At 43.2% G+C, this 23262-nt stretch overlaps 2 protein-coding genes across 2 annotated transcripts in view; both read left to right on the forward strand.

The window, feature by feature from the left end:
• LOC118398813 (lysophospholipid acyltransferase 2-like) overlaps positions 1 to 8938 on the forward strand; it is an 82861-nt gene extending 73923 nt beyond the window's left edge. The window contains exons 7-13 of the mRNA XM_052471231.1: positions 1424 to 1610; positions 1997 to 2189; positions 3135 to 3238; positions 3360 to 3424; positions 4179 to 4311; positions 5226 to 5377; positions 5805 to 8938. Of these exons, the coding sequence (XP_052327191.1) occupies positions 1424 to 1610; positions 1997 to 2189; positions 3135 to 3238; positions 3360 to 3424; positions 4179 to 4311; positions 5226 to 5377; positions 5805 to 5961 (991 nt within the window). The 3' untranslated portion in view covers positions 5962 to 8938. The remainder of the gene's footprint in view (positions 1 to 1423; positions 1611 to 1996; positions 2190 to 3134; positions 3239 to 3359; positions 3425 to 4178; positions 4312 to 5225; positions 5378 to 5804) is intronic.
• Positions 8939 to 9835: 897 nt separating this feature from the next.
• Positions 9836 to 23262, forward strand: part of LOC118398814 (kinase D-interacting substrate of 220 kDa B-like) — a 49592-nt gene continuing 36165 nt past the window's right edge. The window contains exons 1-11 of the mRNA XM_052471233.1: positions 9836 to 10013; positions 15618 to 15782; positions 16119 to 16217; positions 16420 to 16518; positions 18464 to 18562; positions 18729 to 18830; positions 18973 to 19071; positions 19614 to 19811; positions 19916 to 20014; positions 20353 to 20451; positions 20574 to 20672. Coding sequence (XP_052327193.1) covers positions 15651 to 15782; positions 16119 to 16217; positions 16420 to 16518; positions 18464 to 18562; positions 18729 to 18830; positions 18973 to 19071; positions 19614 to 19811; positions 19916 to 20014; positions 20353 to 20451; positions 20574 to 20672 — 1125 coding nt within the window. The 5' untranslated portion in view covers positions 9836 to 10013; positions 15618 to 15650. The remainder of the gene's footprint in view (positions 10014 to 15617; positions 15783 to 16118; positions 16218 to 16419; positions 16519 to 18463; positions 18563 to 18728; positions 18831 to 18972; positions 19072 to 19613; positions 19812 to 19915; positions 20015 to 20352; positions 20452 to 20573; positions 20673 to 23262) is intronic.

Below are 23262 nucleotides of genomic sequence, written 5' to 3' on the forward strand. Positions count from 1 at the left end.
TGTGTCACAGCCCTTACTGTCACTGTGTTGTGATGGTCTGTGTGTCACAGCCCTTACTGTCACTGTGTTGTGATGGTCTGTGTGTCACAGCCCTTACTGTCACTGTGTTGTGATGGTCTGTGTGTCACAGCCCTTACTGTCACTGTGTTGTGATGGTCTGTGTGTCACAGCCCTTACTGTCACTGTGTTGTGATGGTCTGTGTGTTACAGCCCTTACTGTCACTGTGTTGTGATGGTCTGTTTGTCACAGCCCTTACTGTCACTGTGTTGTGATGGTCTGTGTGTCACAGCCATTACTGTCACTGTGTTGTGATGGTCTCTGTGTCACAGCCCTTACTGTCACTGTGTTGTGATGGTCTGTGTGTCACAGCCCTTACTGTCACTGTGTTGTGATGGTCTCTGTGTCACAGCCCTTACTGTCACTGTGTTGTGATGGTCTGTGTGTCACAGCCCTTACTGTCACTGTGTTGTGATGGTCTGTGTGTCACAGCCCTTACTGTCACTGTGTTGTGATGGTCTGTGTGTCACAGCCCTTACTGTCACTGTGTTGTGATGGTCTGTGTGTTACAGCCCTTACTGTCACTGTGTTGTGATGGTCTGTGTGTCACAGCCCTTACTGTCAATGTGTTGTGATGGTCTCTGTGTCACAGCCCTTACTGTCACTGTGTTGTGATGGTCTCTGTGTCACAGCCCTTACTGTCACTGTGTTGTGATGGTCTGTGTGTCTCAGCCCTTACTGTCACTGTGTTGTGATGGTCTGTGTGTTACAGCCCTTACTGTCACTGTGTTGTGATGGTCTGTTTGTCACAGCCCTTACTGTCACTGTGTTGTGATGGTCTGTGTGTCACAGCCCTTACTGTCACTGTGTTGTGATGGTCTCTGTGTCACAGCCCTTACTGTCACTGTGTTGTGATGGTCTGTGTGTCACAGCCCTTACTGTCACTGTGTTGTGATGGTCTCTGTGTCACAGCCCTTACTGTCACTGTGTTGTGATGGTCTCTGTGTCACAGCCCTTACTGTCACTGTGTTGTGATGGTCTGTGTGTCACAGCCCTTACTGTCACTGTGTTGTGATGGTCTGTGTCACAGCCCTTACTGTCACTGTGTTGTGATGGTCTGTGTGTCACAGCCCTTACTGTCACTGTGTTGTGATGGTCTGTGTGTCACAGCTCTTACTGTCACTGTGTTGTGATGGTCTGTGTGTCACAGCCCTTACTGTCACTGTGTTGTGATGGTCTGTGTGTCACAGCCCTTACTGTCACTGTGTTGTGATGGTCTGTGTGTCACAGCCCTTACTGTCACTGTGTTGTGATGGTCTGTGTGTTACAGCCCTTACTGTCACTGTGTTGTGATGGTCTGTGTGTCACAGCCCTTACTGTCACTGTGTTGTGATGGTCTGTGCGTCTCCTCCACCTCCCCTGCAGGAGGATGCCCAGTCTGCTGGAGTACTTCAGCTATAACTGTAACTTTATGGGAATACTGGCTGGGCCCACCTCCTCCTACAACGATTACATCGCCTTCATCGAGGGCACGCCTTGCCGTCGCAGTAAAGACCACCAGACCAATGGGAAGACCAACGGCAGACACAAACAGACTGACCCCTCCCCAAACGTAAGCACTGGTCTCAAATACCACTATGATTTTTGGAAAGTTACCAAATCGGCAGCATTTTCATGCCACGTTACTCTCAATGCTTGTCTGGAACTTTAGTTCCAAAGCATTTCTGTGTAGTAAATGCACAGTATTCCCTAGACACTATTCATTGTTCACTGAATGAACAGCAACATGGCTGTCTTTTGACTTCCTCGTGAAGCTATCAATTATGCAAAGCAGATGTGAGTCTTTGCTGAGGCTGCTTCCTAAATGGCACCCTGTTCCCTTTATAGTGCACTATTTTTGACCATGGGCCCTGGTCAAAGGTAGTGAACTATATAGGGAATAGGGTTCTATTTGGGACAGTGTTTTTTTGGCTGATGTCTCCCCTTCCTCTTCTTCAGATTGAAGTGGTCCGTAAACTGGCCACCTGTTTGTTCTCCCTCATGGTTTTCCTCTCGGTCTGTAAAGTGTTCCCTGTGGAACGGAACATCGACGACGACTTCATCGCCACCACGCCCTTCTACGCCCAGGTGGTCTACCTCTACCTGTCCATGCTGACCACCAGGCCCAAGTACTACTTCGTCTGGACGCTGGGTGTGTCTCCTCTCTGTTCCCGTTGGCTGATTCTCAACCCCTGTTTTTTTGTGTTTTTTTGAAGGGTGCACTTGCACAGTCATCGTCATTAACAATGGTTGAAACTCCCTTCCGCCAAAGCTTAAACCATCCAACGCTTTCAAATCCATGACAGAGTATAAAGGGAGAAGGGAGGAGAATATGGATGTAGCCGTTGTCAGTTTTCAATAGTAAATCTCTTTAGGCCTGTATTCATTGATTGACCCTGAAACCAATTCTTAGCTGCAATAATGTCCGTTATTCCATGTTGATAAGTAACCTCTCACAGACTGAGAACAGATGAGCTTTGTAAGGGGGTGAGATCAGTCCGACTGTGTTTGTGTGTGATTGTTTGCAGCAAAGTGTGTGTGTGTGTGTGTGTTTGTTTGCAGCAAGGTGTGCGTCGTAGAGAGTATGGTGATAACAAGCAGGTAGAGGTGGGACTCAATTAAACCTTCTCTACACACACACACACACACACACACACACACACACACACACACACACACACACACACACACACACACACACACACACAGAGAGAGAGAGCATGGCTGCACGGCCTGTATAGCTCCTGCATTGTCCTTCACTGTGATAATATGCTGTTATTAGAATGATAATGTAATTAATGATATTATCATCACTAAGGAATGGTGGACCTTGTGGATGTACAGTGTTGGGACATGAAAAAGGCCGGGACTCAGTCAAAGGGGCGTCAGAACTCACGATAATACTGAGAATACGCCATATAAAGGCAATTTCCCTGACGTTTGCGGAGAGCACGTTCATGATAAACCGTGCAGATGTCCGCTCAAATGTAAATTAGCTGTAAAAGTCACGTGCGATGCGCTTGTTGACAATTCGCCTTTGACTGAATGCCTGCCTGGAGATGGTGTTTCTGAAAGCATGTGTTTGAATTCTGAACAGCTGATGCCATCAACAACGCAGCAGGATTTGGATTCAATGGATACAACAGTGACGGCTCACCACGTTGGGATCTCATCTCCAATCTGAGGATAATGGATATTGAGGTGAAATGTTGAAACATTAGTAGTCTTCACTCATGTCTCAGTATGTTTTCCACAACTCTTTCTATAACAATCTACAGTTAATGTATGTATACTGATGTTGTCCTCCTCTCCTTGGTTCCAGTTTGCCACCAGCTTTAAGATGTTCCTTGACAATTGGAATATACAGACGGCACATTGGCTCAAAAGGTACAGAAACCAGGCTTAGTCTGTAATTGGTAAAGACAAAGAGACTTGGTCATAATTTCTTTCTGTAATTATTAACATTATCTTTCTGACACATTGTACATACTATTTAAATGCATTGTAATTACAGTATAGGTTTCAGGCTCTAAATCATTTGTGGATACGCCTATAACCAGTGCTCTTATCTGTCTGTAAAAGTCTGCCACCTAGTGGAGTCAGTTAGCACTAACAGTCTGCTTTATCTTTATACTGAGTATACCAAACATTAGGAACACCTTCCTAATATTAAGCTGCACCCCCTATTGCCTTCAGAACAGCCTCAATTCATCAGGCCAAGGACTCTACAAAGTGTTGACAACATTCCAAGGGATGGTGGCCCATGTTGACAAGCTGGCTGGATGTCCTTTGAGTGGTGGACCATTTTGATACAGACGGGAAACTGTACCCCATTGACCCTCAATGACACACATACACAATCCATGTCTCAATTGTCTGAAGGCTTAAAAATCCTTCTCTAACCTGTCTCCTCCCCTTCATCTACACTGATTGAAGTGGATTTAACAAGAGCCATCAATAAGGGATTGTAGCTTCCACCTGGATTCACCTGATCAGTCTGTCATGGAATGAGCAGGTGTTCTTAATGTTTTGTGCTCTCTAGTCTGCACACAAGGAAATTGGAGTGGATTTATCAGTGAGAGGTTATTATGAGGTCTTGCTGTGTTGTTGTGTTTGACTGGCTGGTTGTGTGTGTGCGCAGGGTGTGTTACGAGCGCTGTCCCTACAACCCCACAGCGGCTACCTTCATTCTGTCAGCCATGTGGCACGGAGCCTACCCTGGATACTACCTCACCTTCCTCACTGGCATCGTGGTCACACTGGCTGCACGTGCCGTGAGTACTGTATCTCTCTGAGAGAGAGTGAGATATCCTAAAACACACTGACACAGACCTCTCCCCACAATTTTCCATCTCTGTCTAGATGCACTAAGCCCTAAACTTCTCATAGGCATAGATAAAATGTCATGCACCGTACCCACTAAAAATCAATAACATATTTTCTGAATATCAACGATTTCTGCTATTGCCATAGCAACAGATATCCTGGTGTTCCCATCACAGATGAAACAAAGTGTTCGAGTCATGTTCATCCTGATGTACTTTATTTCTGCATCATTAGTGTTAAGAGAATCAGTCATAGTTAGGCTGCCATAGAGACTCACTGTCCTCTGAAGGTCTGGCCTGAATAAAGCATATTTATTAGAGGCTGAGTCCCAAATGGCACCCTATTCCCTATTATAGTGCACAACTTTTGACTAGAGCCCTATGGGTACCCTATGGGTTCTGGTCAACAGTAGTGCACTATATAGGGAATAGGTTTCAATTTGGGATGCACCCTGAGTCCAGCTGGACTGCACAGATAACAGGCCAGCCAGACAGACGGATGGAGAGGAGACTGGGCAGGACTCCGGCTAATGGAACGTCACCTGAGACACTTTGAGACTCACTGAGGCAGACGACTGCTGGTGGATGAGCTGCTGGGAGAGAAAGTTCCATTGGAAATGCATTACTTGACTCTTAATATGCGTCCCAAATGGCACGCTATTCCCTAGTGGATTACTTTTGACCAGGGCCCATGCACTATATAGGGAATAGGGTGCCATTTGGGACACCATTTGGGAGAGAGTTAAGGGCAGTGCAACATATTTTAGATTTACAAGGGCCGTTTGTTGTAAACTTAGATGTTCATTTTTTCACTTCTTCTTTTACTCTGAATTCATTTGCTTTGGTTCTTTTTTTTTCTCCAGATGAGACACAACGTGAGGCCGTACTTCCTGGGCTCACCTTCACACAAGCTACTGTATGATGGGATCACGTGGGCTGGCACCCAGATTGCCATTTGTTACACTGTGGTGCCTTTTGTGCTGCTGTCTGTCGGACCCTCTATGAAGTTCTACAGGTGAGTGGCCAGAAACTGGCTGCATCCCAAATGGCATCCCATTTCCTTTATGGTGCACTACTTTTGACCATGGCCCATATGTCTCTGGTCAAAAGTAGTGCACTATATAGGGAATAGCATGCCATTTGGGACATGTACAGAGAACAATACTTTACCTCACTCAAGTTAAAAAAAATATTTTAAAAGTATTCATAGTTTGTTACCTTGGATGGAAGTGCAAGAAGAATTGTGTTTTTGTCTGAACCTATGATTCTACTTATACAGTGGCTTTTTGTTCTTTTTCTGAGAAGTTGAATGAACTTGTGTGCCTGGTTGTTGCTGAAAAATGTGTACAACACCAAGAGAAATTCCTAGCAACACTTGTTGCTTGGCAATAAAGTTTTCTGATATTGATCCCCAAATCATCCTCTCTCACCTCTGTCCCCAGGTCCTGGTACTTCAGTGTCCACATCGGCTGTGTTCTCCTGGCCGTAGCACTGCCAGTCAAGCCCCGACACCTGCGCCTGAAGGAGGCTCCCGTCCACTCCCACCAGGACTCCACCTCCACAGATGGCCACTGCAACCAGAAGACCAAAGCCACATGAAGCAGATTCAGAGACCAGCAAAGGTGCACACACACAGAGACTAGCACCAAGGACTGCAGGGACTGTCCAACACATTGAGAGAGAGACTGTCCAACACATTATTAGAGAGAGAGAGACTGTCCAACACATTATTAGAGAGAGAGACTGTCCAAGCTGTGTTTTGGAGTCGGACGACGATTCTCATTTGTTCACGTGAGAAGGGATGGATGGACTGAAAGCTTTGGGATTTACCTATTTAGTGTACTACTTTTGACCAGAGCACTATGGGTCCTGGTCAAAAGTAGTGCACTAGAAAGTGAATAGGGTGCCAATAAAATTTGATTTGGAACGCAGCCCCTACTTTATTATGAGGACTATTGGCTGTGGCTCAGCGGGATGGATGGGTCCCGAATCGATGATGAAATGCCAGTATTGTACTGTTACTGTATTATGGGAGTATGCAAACTTGCCTTATAACCTTTGTCTCTTTCTCCACCCAGTTTTTTTTTTTTTTAGCTTTTGTGTATCCCCCTCAAATGGGATATTATTGTGTGTGCGGTGTTTCTTACTCAAGGTGAACAGGTTTTAGGATCAGGTGAGAGAGAGTGGAGTGGTTTAAGTTAATGGTGTTATTGTCCTGGTAAAAAGCAAAGATACAGGAAATTAGGACACAAGAACTAAAAGAGAAGGAAAACAAGATGGCGTCCTTGGTCTTTTTACAAAATATGTAGGGTGTCCAACCACTCTGCCCAGACGTGGGTGAAAAAAAAAAACACTCTTTGGTGATGAAATTTCACTTCCTTATGTTATTAAATGCATTTTACCAATACAAATATGATTATTCATGTTCTGAATCGTGGGGACTTTTGCTTTCATATCATTAACATTATAGCCAAAAAGTCAGATTTTGTTACCTAATACGATAATAAGCACCTAACTATGCTGACATAGCGGTGCAGATTTCTCATCGCTTTTGAGGATTTTACTTTTTGTGGTCCTTGTCTTCAAAGTTGTTTCCGCGGGTCACAAAAAGAAAAATTAGCATGACACAAGCTGAATTAAATGTCAAATGCTTTGAAAAGAAAAAGCTTAGTATACGCTCAGTGCTCCGTTGACATTTCAGAGATATGCTTGCTTTTGTAAGAAATCTTCGATAAAGGACAGGAGTTTTGCATTAATATGAAAAGCGTATACTAAAATAAGAAAAAAATACTACATGTCATGTCTCAACATCTATATCTATCTTACCTCTCTCTATATTGTTTCATGTCCTCCGGATTCAAGAAGAAAGCCTGTCAGTTTGCCTTAATTCTCGCACAACATCCAGCCTAGCTGACGGAATGCATTTTTTCAGATTTTTGACCACATCCCCCCCCCCTAGGCCTCCATTGACTTAGTCACCCTAATTTTGGCCATCCTACAATAACTTTTGAAGGGATTATGATTGAGGCATGATGTTTGGACCATTGGTTTTCTTAGAGGAGTATTTACACAATTAATATTATACTGAAGAAAAATATGAGCCAGGCCCACCCAATGGGGAGACAAATCCAGCCAATCAGAATGAGTTTTTCCCCACATAAGCGCTTTATTACAGACAAAAAATACTCCTGACCCGTGGTTACACATGGTCTGCGGTGGTAAGGCCGGTTGGACATACTGCCAAATTCTTTGAAACAGTTTTGGAGGCGGCTTACGGGAGACAAATGAACATTTAATGTATTTCTCCGGAACAGTTCTGGTGGACATTCCTGCAGTCAGCATGCCAATTGCACACTCCCTCAACTTGAGACGTCTATAGCATTGTGTTGTGTGACAAAACTGCACATTTTAGAGTGGCCTTTTATTGTCCCCAGCACAAGGTGCTCCTGTGTAAAGATCATGCTTTTTAATCAGCTTCTGATATGACACACCTGTCAGGTAAATGGATTATCTTGGCAAAGGAGAAATGCTGACTAACAGGGATGCAAAGAAATGTGTGCCCAAAATTTGAGAGAAATAAGCTTTTTGTGTGTATGGAACTTTTATTTCAGCTCATGAAACATGGGACCAACACTTTACATGATGCATTTATATTTTTGTTCAGTGTATTTTACCCATTGGTCAAAATATGCTTTTTTGATTGGACACCCTACAGTATGATGATTCATGGTCTCAACAGGGAAGATTTCCCGAATTATACCCCTTTCCCTACATACAGTAAGTAGTACACTTCTTTTGACCAAAGCCCTATGGTCCTTGGTCAAAGTAGTGCACTATACAGGGAATAGGGTGCCATTTGGGCAACACACAAGGACTTACTCCAGACTGTTTGCTTTCACTGGGTGATGTTATTGGCTCACTTCAATGTCACTTCTGTTTTCTTCTGTTGAATGTCATTATGTGTTGTTATTATATAACGGTTTGACACAATCCACATCTGAAATGAATGGTTGGATAGAGAAAGTAACCACTAAGGGATTATTAGGGAACGTATCAATGATGATTTAAATCATTTAACAGGTAATTCCATGCTGTGAGAGTAGCTACTAACCCCTTATTCATGAATTGTGTGTGAGCAGTGTGAGAGGGGAGATGGTCTAGTATTTCCATGTGTAGAGGTACATTTGGTCATTTCACGTACTTGTTATTTATGTGATTCTAATGGACTTGTGGTATGTTCGACAAAGGTGGAAAGGTGGTGGAAAGGTAGGACAATTAACATAGGATCATGTTGAGCTGGAGGTGAAAGGAACAAAATTCCAGTATTTGTAGACACTGCTTCTTCAGACAGTTCTGATTCTATTTTCATTACGAGGGGAAGTGAAAACTAAACCTACTTTCTTGAGTCGATTGTAAGTTTAGGTAAATATGGTCATTGTAAGAAACCTTTGCTTGAGGCTCTGGAGCAAAGAGAATGGAATGCTCATCATAGTCCCGAGCAGCCAACCCTGCTAATTGTTCATGTGGATGGTTTGTTTTTGTATATTATGTGATTAAAAGATGGATCTTTTTGGAACTTGACATGGTAAGTGTGATATGTAAAAGGTGAATAACTGTGGTTTAATCGTTCCTATTACATTGTTTGTCCCCAGGCTTAATTGCTACCATATGCTGTCGGTTTGACAGTGAGAGAGAGAGACGGCCAGTGAACTAGATTACACAGGAGAAACCAGCATGCTGAGAAGCACATGACAAACATAACTGACTCATACAACCTACATGGCTTAATTTACAAGTCAATGTCATTGTTTGTTCGGAAACCCTATTTGTTTAAGCCCCGACAGCACTGTTTGAATGGCATGGAGTCGGCTTGTCCTTCCTCACATAGGCCACTGTAGAATACTCACATAAACTGTGAGTCAGAGCTTGGGAATGTGTTACCTTGGCTTCATACCCCAAGGGAGTAGGCCTATAGCTTTGCACAGGCACCTGTGTCATAAGCAGTGCATATTATTAGATGGCATTGAATATTTCTGGTGGTGGAATGGGCCTATATACTACCCAGGCTATAACAGCTCAACAGATGCCCTTTACTCTCCTCATAAAATGTTGGACTTTGACCTACCATACAATAATTATTAATCAGCCTGGCAAAAGGGTTTTGAAACATTATTTTCCTCAACACAACAGCAAATTAAAATATTGAGAATGACTGTGAAACAAACACGGGAATTACACGGGAATTTATAAATAAGAGCAATAACCTGACATGTGGTAGGCTATATAGAGCAATAAATCCACAACACACTAAGAAGGCTTTGACATAACATTCACAATATTTTCTAGTCCGTTAATAAAATATAATTACTAACGTTGCAGTTTTCGGCAATGGCAAATTCAACTTGTACAGTAATTTAGTAGCCTAGTAAACCCAGCATCTCAAAGCGCCACACGTCAGTTTGTAGGCGGGGAGAAGATGATTTGACCGACAGCGGGGAGGAAGTCACCCTAGTGAGTGCTGTGTTTTTCTGGTCCACTAAAATGGCTGTTGTCGAGGATGGGGACTAGCCTGTGAACACTACACGCATATAAGGCGAGGATTGAGAAGACAACACCGAAGTGTGGAACATTTATATTCGTTTTATTAAAAGGTATGTCACTGTGAATTGCCGTTTCTCACGTATAAGCATCGAAATGTGCCCTCCTTTGATAGATGGCGTTTGATTGACAGCTCGAGCACATCTGAATGTTATTGTCTGACTGCTTGCTAACGTTAGCAACTGCAGTCGTCTAGCAAATGTCATATTCGCTTTTAAACAGATGTTATCAACTAATTATGATCATTGCCATTTTATTCAAAATACTGCAATCAATAATGGTCGCAGTCAGGCACGGAAATATAATTATTTTTATTTCAGAAGATGTGATATGTCGTGCGATCTAACGTTAAGCTAGCTGACAGTCGATGGTTAAGTTAACATTCGATATGGCAAGCCAAATAAATAGCTACTAGCTAGATCTAAATGTTGTTGATAATTGAAATGACCTAGCTACCTTATTATTCACTTGCTAGCTACTGTAACGGTACCAAGGTTGTCCGCTTGTTACGTTGTAGTTCGATAGTGTGCAAGTGCAGCCCACAATTCTGGGCGTTCCTGTATTTGGGCTTCCTTCAACTGCAGGAACGCCTACCCTCGAGCATCCCATTGGTTCCTGCATGAACTCCATCGTTAACAGAACTGCAGGAAAACCGTTCCTGACAGGCGGAGGGCGAAGGACACTGTCTACAGCTAGCTACCGTTGTCACCCCTGCCCTTTCTTCTGTGGGGTTTATTGGCGGCTGGCATCCAACGATATTAGGCATTAATGCCACTTACTGTACTGGAGTGCCCATGCCTCCCTCCAGTCCTAGCTTAAAAATTGACCGACACATTTTAACCTATAGAAGTACACTGTATATACAAAGTAAATATTTGGCTATTTCAGCCACACACATTGCTAACAGGTGTATAAAATCGAGCACACAGCCGTGCAATCTCCATAGACAAACATTGGCAGTAGAATGGCCTTACTGAAGAGCTCAGTGACTTCCAACATGACACCGTCGTAGCATACCAACTTTCCAAAAGTCAGTTTGTCAAATTTCTGCCCAGCTAGAGCTGCCCCAGTCAAATGTAAGTGCTGTTATTGTGAAGTGGAAAGGTCTAGGAACAACAACGGCTCAGCCTCGAAGTGGTAGGCTACCTAAGCTCACAGATCGGGACCGTCTAGTGCTGCCCTCGGTTGCAAAACCTACTACCGAATTCCAAACTGTCTCTGGAAGCAACGTCACCACAATAACCTTTTGTCTGGAGCTTCATGAAATGGGTTTCCATGGCCGTGCAGCCGTACACCTGCACAAGCGTTGGCTGGAGGGGTGTGAAGCTCCCCGCCATTGGACTCTGGAGCAGTGGAAACTTGATGAATCACTCTTCACCATCTCGCAGTCCAACGGACAAATCTGAGTTTTTGGTGGATCCAGGAGAACGCTACCTTCCCCAATGCATAGTGTCAACTGTGAAGTTTTGTGGAGGAGAAATAATGGTCTGGGGCTGTTTTTCACTGTTGGACTAGACCCCTTAGTTCCAGTGAAGGGAAATCTTAACTTAGCATACAATGACATTCTAGACAATTCTGTGCTTCCAACTTTGTGGCAACAGCTTGGGGAAGGCCCTTTCCTGTTTCAGCATGACAATGCATCCGTGCACAAAGCAAGGTCCATACAGAAATGGTTTGTCGAGATCAGTGTGGAAGAACTTGACTGGCCTACTCCCAAGTGGCACAGCGGTCTAAGGAACTGCATCTCAATCCTAGAGGCGTCACTAGATACCCTGGTTCGATCCCGGGCTGTATCACAACCGGCCGTAATCAGGAGTCCCATTGAGCAGTACACAAATGGCCCAGTGCTGTCTGGGTTAGAGGAGGGTTTGGCCGGGATAGGCCATCATTGTAAAATAAGAATTTGTTCTTAACTGAATTGCCTAGTTAAATAAATAAAATAATTGAGCCCTGACCTCAACTCTATTAAACACCTTTGGTGTGAATAGGTGCGCCAACTGCAAGCCAGAGCTAATCGCCCAACATCAGTGCCCAACCTCACTAATGCTCTTTTGGCTGAATGGAAGCAAGTCCCCGCAGCACTGTTCCAACATCTAGTGAGAAGCCTTCCCAGGCGAGTGGATGCAGTTTTAGCAGCAAAGGAGGGACCAACTCCATATTAATGTCCGTGATTTTGGGATGAGATGTTCGACGAGCAGGTGTCCTCATACTTTTGACCATGTAGTATATAATGAGGGGTACCGGCAGATTCAGGAATGCCCACATACAGGAACGCCCTGAATTGCGTGCCGCAATTACAACCTTCTCTTGTAGGTAGCTAGTAGCAGGCAATGATTGGTAGCAGCCTCTATTTGTTGAACAAGTAATTTATTTCTACATCCTAATGGTGATGACTGATGATGATGATGGTGTAGCCTAATCTAATGCATCGTATCAAAGCAACAAGCGGTGTCACTGCACACACTGAGTATGCATAAACTATGCATAATTTTGATGTAAATCCCACATTTTAAAAACCTTCCATTTATTATTTGAGCTAGCCTATTAAACTCAACTCCACGATTTACGATGGAGTTGAGGGCTGACCAGTGTGTGCGGACTGGAGTTCTGACATCACATACAATGAAGTTACATTTAAAAAAATTCTAACTGAAATAAAAACTTTACTGGACAGCGGCTTTCCAGTCTGCCCACTCTAGTTGCCGCTCAACAACATGAGTTTAGTCAGCAACAACCAAGCTTGCACAGATGTCATTTCTGTATGTTTATTTTCCAGTACTTTTGCTTTGGTACAGAGAAGCACAACACATAAATAGATAGCCCTGTCTGAACAGACAGCAGAGACACTGCAGTAGTTCCAGATTTTGACCTATAGCCTAGTCTACTTATCCATTTTATATTCACTGCATACCACAGATACTGTACTATAGCTGTTCCATCTAGGCCTATATTTGTTGCATACCACAGATACTGTACTATAGCTGTTCCATCTAGGCCTATATTTGTTGCATACCACAGATACTGTACTATAGCTGTTCCATCTAGACCTATATTTGTTGCATACCACAGATACTGTACTATAGCTGTTCCATCTAGACCTATATTTGTTGTATACCACAGATACTGTACTATAGCTGTTCCATCTAGGCCTATATTTGTTGCATACCACAGATACTGTACTATAGCTGTTCCATCTAGACCTATATTTGTTGCATACCACAGATACTGTACTATAGCTGTTCCATCTAGGCCTATATTTGTTGCATACCACAGATACTGTACTATAGCTGTTCCATCTAGACCTATATTTGTTGCATACCACAGATACTGTACTATAGCTGTTCCATCTAGACCTATATTTGTTGCATACCACAGATACTGTACTATAGCTGTTCCATCTAGACCTATATTTGTTGCATACCACAGATAGAAGTGAAGGTCAGGTTCCAACCCTCCTCATACTAGGCCTACATCATATTAATGAAGTTACCAATACTAACTGCTGATGTAATAAGGGCTTTCTAAAATACTTTTGATATTAGTCTCTTGGTCAGTGGTGCTGCTGGCCTATATTGATCCTGTTTTTCTCCACTGTTCCCTGTCCTCTGAGCATGTGCCAGAGAGGCTGGGTGGTACCTCATCCTCATGCATAATTCATTATCAGCAGCCACAGCCAGGGGGAATAGCCTAGTCAATAAGGCTGGCCAGGACCAGTGTATGTGGAGGCATAAATTGCAGAGTGAAGAGACAGCAGTCAAAAACAACCCACAGAGAGAACACTATTATTCCCATAGGTAAGATTGCTCGGTTGTGTCAATGTAATTATTGCGCCATGTCCTGTCTGTATGCGACAGCCGACAGGTTAACGGCATTGGCAGCAGTGCAGCACACGGCGATGTGTTTTGATGTTTAGCTGCCTTGCCTCCACTTTCTTTTCTTTGTGGCTGCTTTCAGCTGTTGTGTTGCTGCAATAGGTAGTGACGTGAGGTGGAATGCTGGAGGGCTTGTGCTGCACTCTGCTCTGTGGGGATGGAAGGAATGCTTTTAACTGGCTGTCAGCCTGCCGACAGGACCAGGCTACTTAATCTAGTCATTCTTTTCATGTCACACAGAAGGGGTTTGTTTTTGTGGCTTTACTGACCGACGCCCACACCCATGTTAAGGTCATAAGCTTGGCTGACTGAATTGTAAGCTTATATTGTCTGTGCTTGTATTGTGTTGGATAGGAATGTAGTTACTGTACTAAAACTGGCCAGTTTTCTGGAGCAACACATTATGATGATTAATAAACTTGAGTTAATGGTTACAGGTAGACATCACTTAGCCAGCTAGTCTATAAATCTGTCTCAAAGAGCCTGTGTGAATAGTTGTAAATATGTGATTATAAACTGGGTGTTTAGAGCCCTGAATGCTGAATGGCTGACAGCCATGGTATATCAGACCATATACAACGGGTATGACAAAACATTTATTTTTACTGCTCTAATTACGTTGGTAACCAGTTTATAATAGCAATAAGGCACCTTGGGGGTTTGTGGTATATGGCCAATATACCATGGCTACTGGCTGTATCCAGGCACTCCGTGTTGCGTCGTATTTAAGAACAGCCCTTAGCCGCGGTATATTGGCCATATACCACACCCCCCCTTGCCTTATTGCTTCATTCTTTGCAATACATTTTTGGCTATATTTTTATGCCATTGGTGTTTACGTATAGTGTGACCTAGGCTAGTATGACCTAGGCTAGGCTAAAATCTATATTTTAACTATGCCATAAACAATGGGTAATTACAATGCAATAGCACTTTATATACCCTAGCACCAATAACCGCAAAGCACATGCTTTGAGAAGACTTTAAAAAAAAACAAATTAGACTAGCTGCCATTTTGTGTGCCTGTAAAATAGGAAGAAGACTGTGTGTACACAAAGCATTGCCAAGAAGAGGCTATTCTCTGAGTGAGAAGATAAATACTGTATATGTCAGACGATGATAGCAGCCAGGAGGCCACTAATAAACCAAATATCTCTTTGAACTCGCTGCTGTGGCTGCCTGCCTGGTTGACAATCCTGTCACCAAAGCAGTGAGTGAGTGGCACGTTGAAATCTGGCGCTGGCGTAATTCTCTGAGTCTGATGCTCTTTAAATGTCAGGAGATAGCTAGGCCCTCACCCCTGTGCTGCAGGAGCCAGATAGCACTGGAGTGAGTCGACCGACACCCACACAGTAGTCGACCCACTTGCTGGTTGCCAGGGTCAGATAACTAGGCTATGTCCTCTGTTCTAGCTCTTTCTCACACATTCACTGTTTCACACTGCTTTTTAATCAAACTCCAAATATAGCATAACCTAGCCTTTTATAAATTAAAGTTAGCCTATAACTAGTGAGGGAAAAGCATGTTTTTTGCTGTTATTGGTGCACAGCTATATAAAGTGTTTATTACACTGTTGTTAGCATCCCATGCCTTCCCACCAATGTTATCCCACCCTAACATCCCTTCTGTCCTATGTCTTTCCCACATAACTAGGGTGAGTAGAACGGAATCCCCAATCAAGTCAGTGATGCCATAATGTGTGGTTTGGCAGCCATTTTGTGTGTGCCCATGCCATAGGTAAAGTGTTAGTAAAGCGTTCTATTTCCATGATCTCTCCCCATGCAGGTGCTGTGGTGTTGAGGGGTAGTAGCTGCAGCCATGGACACCACCACCTCCATTAAGATGACCACTCTGGCCATCCAGAACCTCTTCAGCTACGTGGAGGAGGAGAACCTGGCAGCGCTCAAGGCCCACCTGGACAAGTTCAAGGAGGTGGACGGCAGGAGTGACGTGAGTATCCTCATACTATCTAATAGGCCTACAGGTATACTAATCTATCTATAGTTATTATATATAGGTTGCGCCCCAAATGGCACCCTATCCCCTATATAGTGTGCTACCATTGATCAGAGCCCAATGGGCCCTGTTCAAAAGTAGTGCCCTATATAGGGAATAGGGTGCCATTTGGAGGACACAGTCTAATAAAGGTGAAATATAGCTTAGAGAAGCGTCTGAGAAGCGTCTGTTAAATGGGAAGATTGGGTCTATTATTGTACGAAGAAATATTGTTCATTGTGTTTCTAGTATGTCTTTCAAAATGCATGCCCTTTTCTCCCTCCCTAACAGAATGGTCAGACACCCCTGATGCTGGCTTCGGAGCAGGGCAGTATTGAGATTGTACAGGAGCTCATCAGGAGAGGAGCCAATGTTAACCTGGATGATGTGGTATGATAAATGGATCATAAACCCTCTCCATCTTTGTTCCCGTTAATTTCAAGGCCTAGCCTATTATGAAGACGCTGACTTCATTATAACAATAATCATGAACGTGCCAATCATTGTGAACTCTGCCTGATGTCTCCATGGTAACTGTAGTCACCGTTGTCTCCATGGTGACCGGTGTGATGTGCTATTCTCTCTTCCTCAGGACTGCTGGTCTGCTCTGATCTGTGCTGCTAAGGAAGGCCATGTAGAGGTGGTGAAGGAGCTGTTAGAAAGCAGTGCTTACATAGAGCACCGAGACATGGTGAGATACCTGTTTGATTGGCCACAACCCCTAAGTAATAGCAGTGTTTTGGTTGTTTACTTAGCTACGGTACCAGTCATTCCAGGGTTTATCTTCATTTTTACTATTTTCTACATTTAGAATAATAGTGAAGACGTCTAAACTATGAAGTAACACATGGAATCATGTAGTAAACAAAAGTGTTAAACATATCAAAATATATTTTATATTTGAGATTCTTCAAAGGTAGAGTCACCTGGAATGCATTTAAATGAACAGTTGTGCCTTGTTAATTTTTGGAATTTCTTTCCTTAGTGCGTTTGAGCCAATCGGTAGTGTTGTGACAAGGGGTGGTATACAGAAGATGGCCCTATTTGGTAAAAGACCAAGTCCATATTATAGCAAGAACAGCTCAAATAACAAAGAGAAACGACAGTCCTTCATTACTTTAACATGAAGGTCAGTCAATCCGGAAAATTTCAAGAACTTTGGAAGTTTCTTCAAGTGCAGTCGCAAAAACCATCACGCGCCATGAGGAAACTGGCTCTCACGAGGACCGCCGCACGAAATGATGTCCCAGAGTTACCTCTGCTGCAGAGGATAAGTTCATTAGGTTTAACTGCACCTCAGATTGCAGCCCAAATAAATGCTTCATAGAGTTCAAGTAACAGACACATCTCAACATCAATCAGGCCTTCATGGTCGAATTGCTGCAAAGAAACCATTACTTTGGGGCGGCAGGGTAGCCTAGTGGTTAGAGCGTTGGACTAGTAACCGAAAGGTTGCAAGTTTGAATCCCCGAACTGACAAGGTACAAATAAGTCGTTCTGCCCCTGAACAGGCAGTTAACCCACTGTTCCTCATTGAAAATAAGAATTTGTTCTTAACTGACTTGCCTAGTAAAATAAAGGTAAAATAAAAAATTAAAGGACACCAACAAGAAGAAGAAGAATTTTTTGGGCCAAGAAACACGAGCAATGGACATTAGACCGGTGGAAATCTGTCCTTTGGTCTGATGAGTCTGATGAGATTTTTGAGACTCAGAGTAGGTGAACGGATGATCTCTGCATGTGTGGTTCCCACCGTGAAGCATGGAGGAAGAGGTGTGGGGGTACTTTCCTGGTGACACTGTCTGTGATTTATTTAGAATTCCAGCATGGCTACCACAGCATTCCGCAGCGATAAGCCATCCCATCTGGTTTGCGCTTAGTGGGACTATCATTTGTTTTTCAACAGGACAATGATCCAACACACCTCCAGGCTGTGTAAGGGCTATTTGACCAAGAAGGAGAGTGATGGAGAGCTGCATCAGATGACCTGACCTCCACAATCACCCGATCTCAACCCAATTGAGATGGTTTGGGACGAGTTGGACTGCAGAGTGAAGGAAAAGCAGCCAACAAATGCTCAGCATATGTGGGAACTCCTTCAAGACTGTTGGAAAAGCATTCCAAGTGATTACCTCATGAAGCTGGTAGAGATAATTCCAAGAGTGCAAGCTGTCATCAAGGCAAAGGGTGGCTACTTTGAAGAATCTCAAGTATAAAATATATTTGGATTTGTTTAACACTTTTTTGGTTACTACATGATTCCATATGTGTTATTTCATTGTTTTGATGTATTCACTATTGTACTACAATGTAGAAAATAGTAAAAATCAAGAAAAACCCTTGAATGAGTAGGTGTTCCAACTTTTGACTGGTACTGTATATTATACTGTACAGTCCTATCTCAGCAGCGCTTACATAGGGCACAGGGACATGCTGAGACACTCAATAAGTTAAACTGGCCACAATCAGTAATAAGCTATAATGTTTTGGTGATTGTATCAACTTGATTTCTATGCTTGTTCCAGTCCACTTCAGTTAGTGTTTTCAATAAAAACACAGAGCTATTCAATGTACTTGAAGGTAGTGTAATGTGTGCAGGAATGTGTTTGTGTACAGTAATTGATGTTGTTCTGTAGGGAGGCTGGACGGCCCTCATGTGGGCTGCCTATAAAGGCCGCGTGGAGGTAACCGAGGTTCTCCTTGAGAACGGAGCCAACCCCAACACTACTGGGCAGGTAATGGCAGTCAATCAAATACCTATTCATGACGTATTCCTCACACGGTTAATGGCGTTCCTATACCTGTCATTCATAAACCCTCATGGCTAAGGAGATGCAGTACGTCACATCCCCATCTATCCAGCCATTGACTAAGTGCCTCTGACTCTGTCTTCCTCATCAGCAATACAGTGTGTACCCCATCATCTGGGCAGCAGGCAGAGGTCATGCTGAGATCGTCCAGGTCTTGCTGGAGAACGGAGCCAAGGTCAACTGCTCTGACAAGGTGAGACAACTGATTAGGACGCATGGCTGGGCAATGCCAACCTTTGGGTTTATGGTGGCCCACTGGGTTAGTGGTGCCCCAGTTTGGCCAGAAATAGGGACCTGTGCCAGTATGGATAACCCTGTGTGTCTTTCTCTCTCAGTATGGTACCACCCCTCTGATCTGGGCAGCCAGGAAGGGCAATTTTGACTGTGTGATGCACCTGCTGGAGAATGGAGCTGATGTCGACCAGGAGGGGGCGGTATGTCTCTACGCCACAGAAATACAATATCATGTTAATGAACAAACATTCTAATGAACAGACATTCTAATGAACAGACATTCTAATGAACAGATATTCTAATGAACAGATATTCTAATGAACAGACATTCTAATGAACAGACATTCTAATGAACAGATATTCTAATGAACAGACATTCTAATGAACAGATATTCTAATGAACAGACATTCTAATGAACAGATATTCTAATGAACAGATATTCTAATGAACAGACATTCTAATGAACAGACATTCTAATGAACAGACATTCTAATGAACAGACATTCTAATGAACAGATATTCTAATGAACAGACATTCTAATGAACAGATATTCTAATGAACAGATATTCTAATGAACAGATATTCTAATAAACAGATATTCTAATAAACAGAAATGTTAATGACCATTGTTGTTCTGCAGTCTACACCTCTCACTCTATCACTTGTCTAAAGTCATAGAGAAAGGCTCTGTACTTCTGTTTCTCTACATCTTCCTCCAATCTTCTCCCTCCCCCTTGTAGAATTCGATGACAGCTCTGATCGTGGCAGTGAAGGGAGGTTTCCCTGAGGTGGTGAAGGAGCTTCTGAAGAGGAACCCTAACGTCAACATGACAGACAAGGACGGCAACACAGCCCTGATGATCGCTGCCAAGGAGGGCTATACTGAGATAGTACAGGACCTGCTGGATGCTGGCACCTACGTCAACATACCAGACAGGGTGGGCAAGGGAGTGCACACACAGATTGTGGATTATAAGTGCTGTATTAAGATGTGGATGTTGTGTAAGCTGTGTACTGACCTGTGTATGTGTGTGTTGTACAGAGTGGAGACACTGTGCTTATCGGAGCAGTGAGAGGAGGACATGTGGATATAGTGAAGGCTCTGCTGCACAAATATGCTGACATAGACATCAGAGGACAGGTAGGGAGTCTGACGCCTGACTACTCATATAATATATGTGTGTATGTATGCCATTTAGAAGATGCTTTTATTCAAAGTGATTTACAGTCATGCGTGCACACATTTAATTGAACCCACTATCCTGGCATTGCAAGCATCATGCTCTACCAACTGAGCTACAGAGACCCATAACTTGTGTCCCAAATGTCACTCTACTGCGTGTATGTATAGTGCACTACTTTTGACCAGGGCCCATAGGGCTCTGATGAAAATGAGTGCACTATACAGGGGATGGGGACACAGACATTCAATACTACATTTTTGATGACAGTAAATGCAATCCACCTCACCTTCTGCAGGACAACAAGACAGCCCTGTACTGGGCTGTGGAGAAAGGCAACGCCACCATGGTGAGAGATATCCTCCAGTGCAACCCCGACACAGAGACCTGCACCAAGGTGAGAGAAAACACCGTACAGTAAATCTAACCATATCTCAACTATCACCAGACGCACACACACACAGTCACCTATTCTATTTAAACGGCTTTCTCACCTGTTTTTATGTGGTCTGATGTCAGGATTTAGAGAGCCCTCTGATCAAAGCTACTAAGATGAGGAACATTGACATAGTGGAGCTTCTGCTGGACAAAGGAGCCAAGGTTTCTGCTGTGGACAAGGTACACCTCTTTTACGTCTATACCCATATAAAGCATTTTATAAACTGGGTGGTTCGAGCCCTGAATGCTGATTGGCTGACATTTAAAAAAAATATATATTTCACCTTTATTTAACCAGGTAGGCAAGTTGAGAACAAGTTCTCATTTACAATTGCGACCTGGCCAAGATAAAGCAAAGCAGTTCGACAGATACAACGACACAGAGTTACACATGAAGTAAAACAAACATACAGTCAATAATACAGTATAAACAAGTCTATATACAATGTGAGCAAATTAGGTGAGAAGGGAGGTAAAGGCAAAAAGGGCCATGGTGGCAAAGTAAATACAATATAGCAAGTAAAACACTGGAATGGTAGTTTTGCAATGGAAGAATGTGCAAAGTAGAAATAAAAATAATGGGGTGCAAAGGAGCAAAATAAATAAATAAATTAAATACAGTTGGGAAAGAGGTAGTTGTTTGGGCTAAATTATAGGTGGGCTATGTACAGGTGCAGTAATCTGTAAGATGCTCTGACAGTTGGTGCTTAAAGCTAGTGAGGGAGATAAGTGTTTCCAGTTTCAGAGATTTTTGTAGTTCGTTCCAGTCATTGGCAGCAGAGAACTGGAAGGAGAGGCGGCCAAAGAAAGAATTGGTTTTGGGGGTGACTAGAGAGATATACCTGCTGGAGCGTGTGCTACAGGTGGGAGATGCTATGGTGACCAGCGAGCTGAGATAAGCAGGTTTTCATCAAGGATCGCTCTGTACTTTGCTCCGTTCATCTTTCCCTCGATCATGACTCCCAGTCCCTGCCGCTGAAAAACATCCCCACAGCATGATGCTGCCACCACCACCAAGCTTCAACATAGGAATGGTGCCAGGTTTCCTCCAGATGTGACGCTTGGCATTCAGGCCAAAGTGTTCAATCTTAGTTTCATCAGACCAAAGAATCTTGTTTCTCATGTTCGGAGAATCCTTTAGGTGCCTTTTGGCATACTCCAAGCGAGCTATCATGTGCCTTTTACTCAGGAGTGGCTTCTGTCTGACCACTCTACCACAAAGGCCTAATTGGTGGAGTGCTGCAGAGATGGTTGTCCTTCTGGAAGGTTCTCCCATCTCCACAGAGGAACTCTGGAGCTCTGTCAGAGTGACCATCAGGTTCTTGGTCACCTCCCTGACCAAGGCCCTTTCCCCCCGATTGCTCAGTTTGGCCAGGTGGCCAGCTCTAGGAAGAGTCTTGGTAGTTCCAAACTTCTTCCATTTAAGAATGATGGAGGCCACTGTGTTCTTGAGGACCTTTAATGCTGCAGACATTTTTTGGCACCTTCCTTAGATCTGTGCTTCGACACAATCCTGTCTCAGAACGCTACGGACAATTCCTTCGGTCTCGTGGCTTGGTTTTTGCTCTGACATGCACTGTCAACTGTGGGACCTTGTATAGACAGGTGTGTGCCTTTCCAAATCATGTCCAATCAATTGAATTTACCACAGGTGGACTCCAATCAAGTTGTAGAAACATCTCAAGAATGATCAATGGAAACCGAATGTACCTGGGCTCAATTTCAAGTCTCATAGCAAAGGGTCTAAATACTTATGTAGTTAAGGTATTTCTAAAAAACTGTTTTTGCTTCGTCATTGTGGGGTATTGTGTGTAGTGATTAATGAGGATATTTTTTAAAATTTAATCCATTTTAGAATAACGCCGTAACGTAACAAAATGTGGAAAAGGGGAAGGTGTCTGAGTGCTTTCCGAATGCACTGTACATACAAGGGTGAAAGTAGATTTAATTTCTTACTGGTACGGGACACTCAAGTGCACGCACACATTTTTTTAAATAGGCCAACTATAAAAATTACAGGGTGGCCATCTCTGCTGACGCTGACAAACAGATCAATAAAAACAATGTTGTCTGATCCACATAATCGGCCTATGAAAAGGGGAGACGCAAATACAATATGACGTCCATCTAACTCGGAGGAGGAAATTATTGTCCAAAAACAAACGAAGTAGCATTGACCCAATGATAAAGACAGTGAATATGCACACTCACCAGGGATATGGCCGATGTTCTCCGCTAGTGCCAATTAAGTTAAGAATATTGTTAACTAAAAGACAGATTGGATTGTTTTCATTGTTATCAATAGCAATTTTGCTTTCCAAAACGTTTTTCCGCAATTTATATTTTTAAATATTGAGATATGCCTGGCTGGGTCTCTCTGCTTTTGACAGTTGCAACTCAACAAACATCTATTTGGTATTTGCAAATTGCCGGCTATGCTGTTTAAATCAATCCACATGTCTTTTTTTTTTCTTCTTTTTTTAGCTAATGAACCTCTGTGGCCAAATCATGCTTTCTCATGTAGTAGCCTATTTTAAATGATTGTATTTATTTCTGTATAGACAGGATTAGACTAATTAGGCTGTATAATTTTGTCAATTTACTTCAATTTACTTTAGGGAAAGCTTCGCTTCCTCTAGTAACTAGAGGAACTAGAGTCTAGTTGCACGGCACCTGTGCCTTTTAATGTGGTATAAACACAACTAGTCATGATGTATTTATCTGATTTGTCAAACAATCACTTAAAACCTCTACGGGATTGGTGTCCCCC

This window comes from Oncorhynchus keta, chromosome 19, assembly GCF_023373465.1.
Source record: "Oncorhynchus keta strain PuntledgeMale-10-30-2019 chromosome 19, Oket_V2, whole genome shotgun sequence".
In the NCBI taxonomy this organism is placed as follows: Eukaryota; Metazoa; Chordata; class Actinopteri; order Salmoniformes; family Salmonidae; genus Oncorhynchus; species Oncorhynchus keta.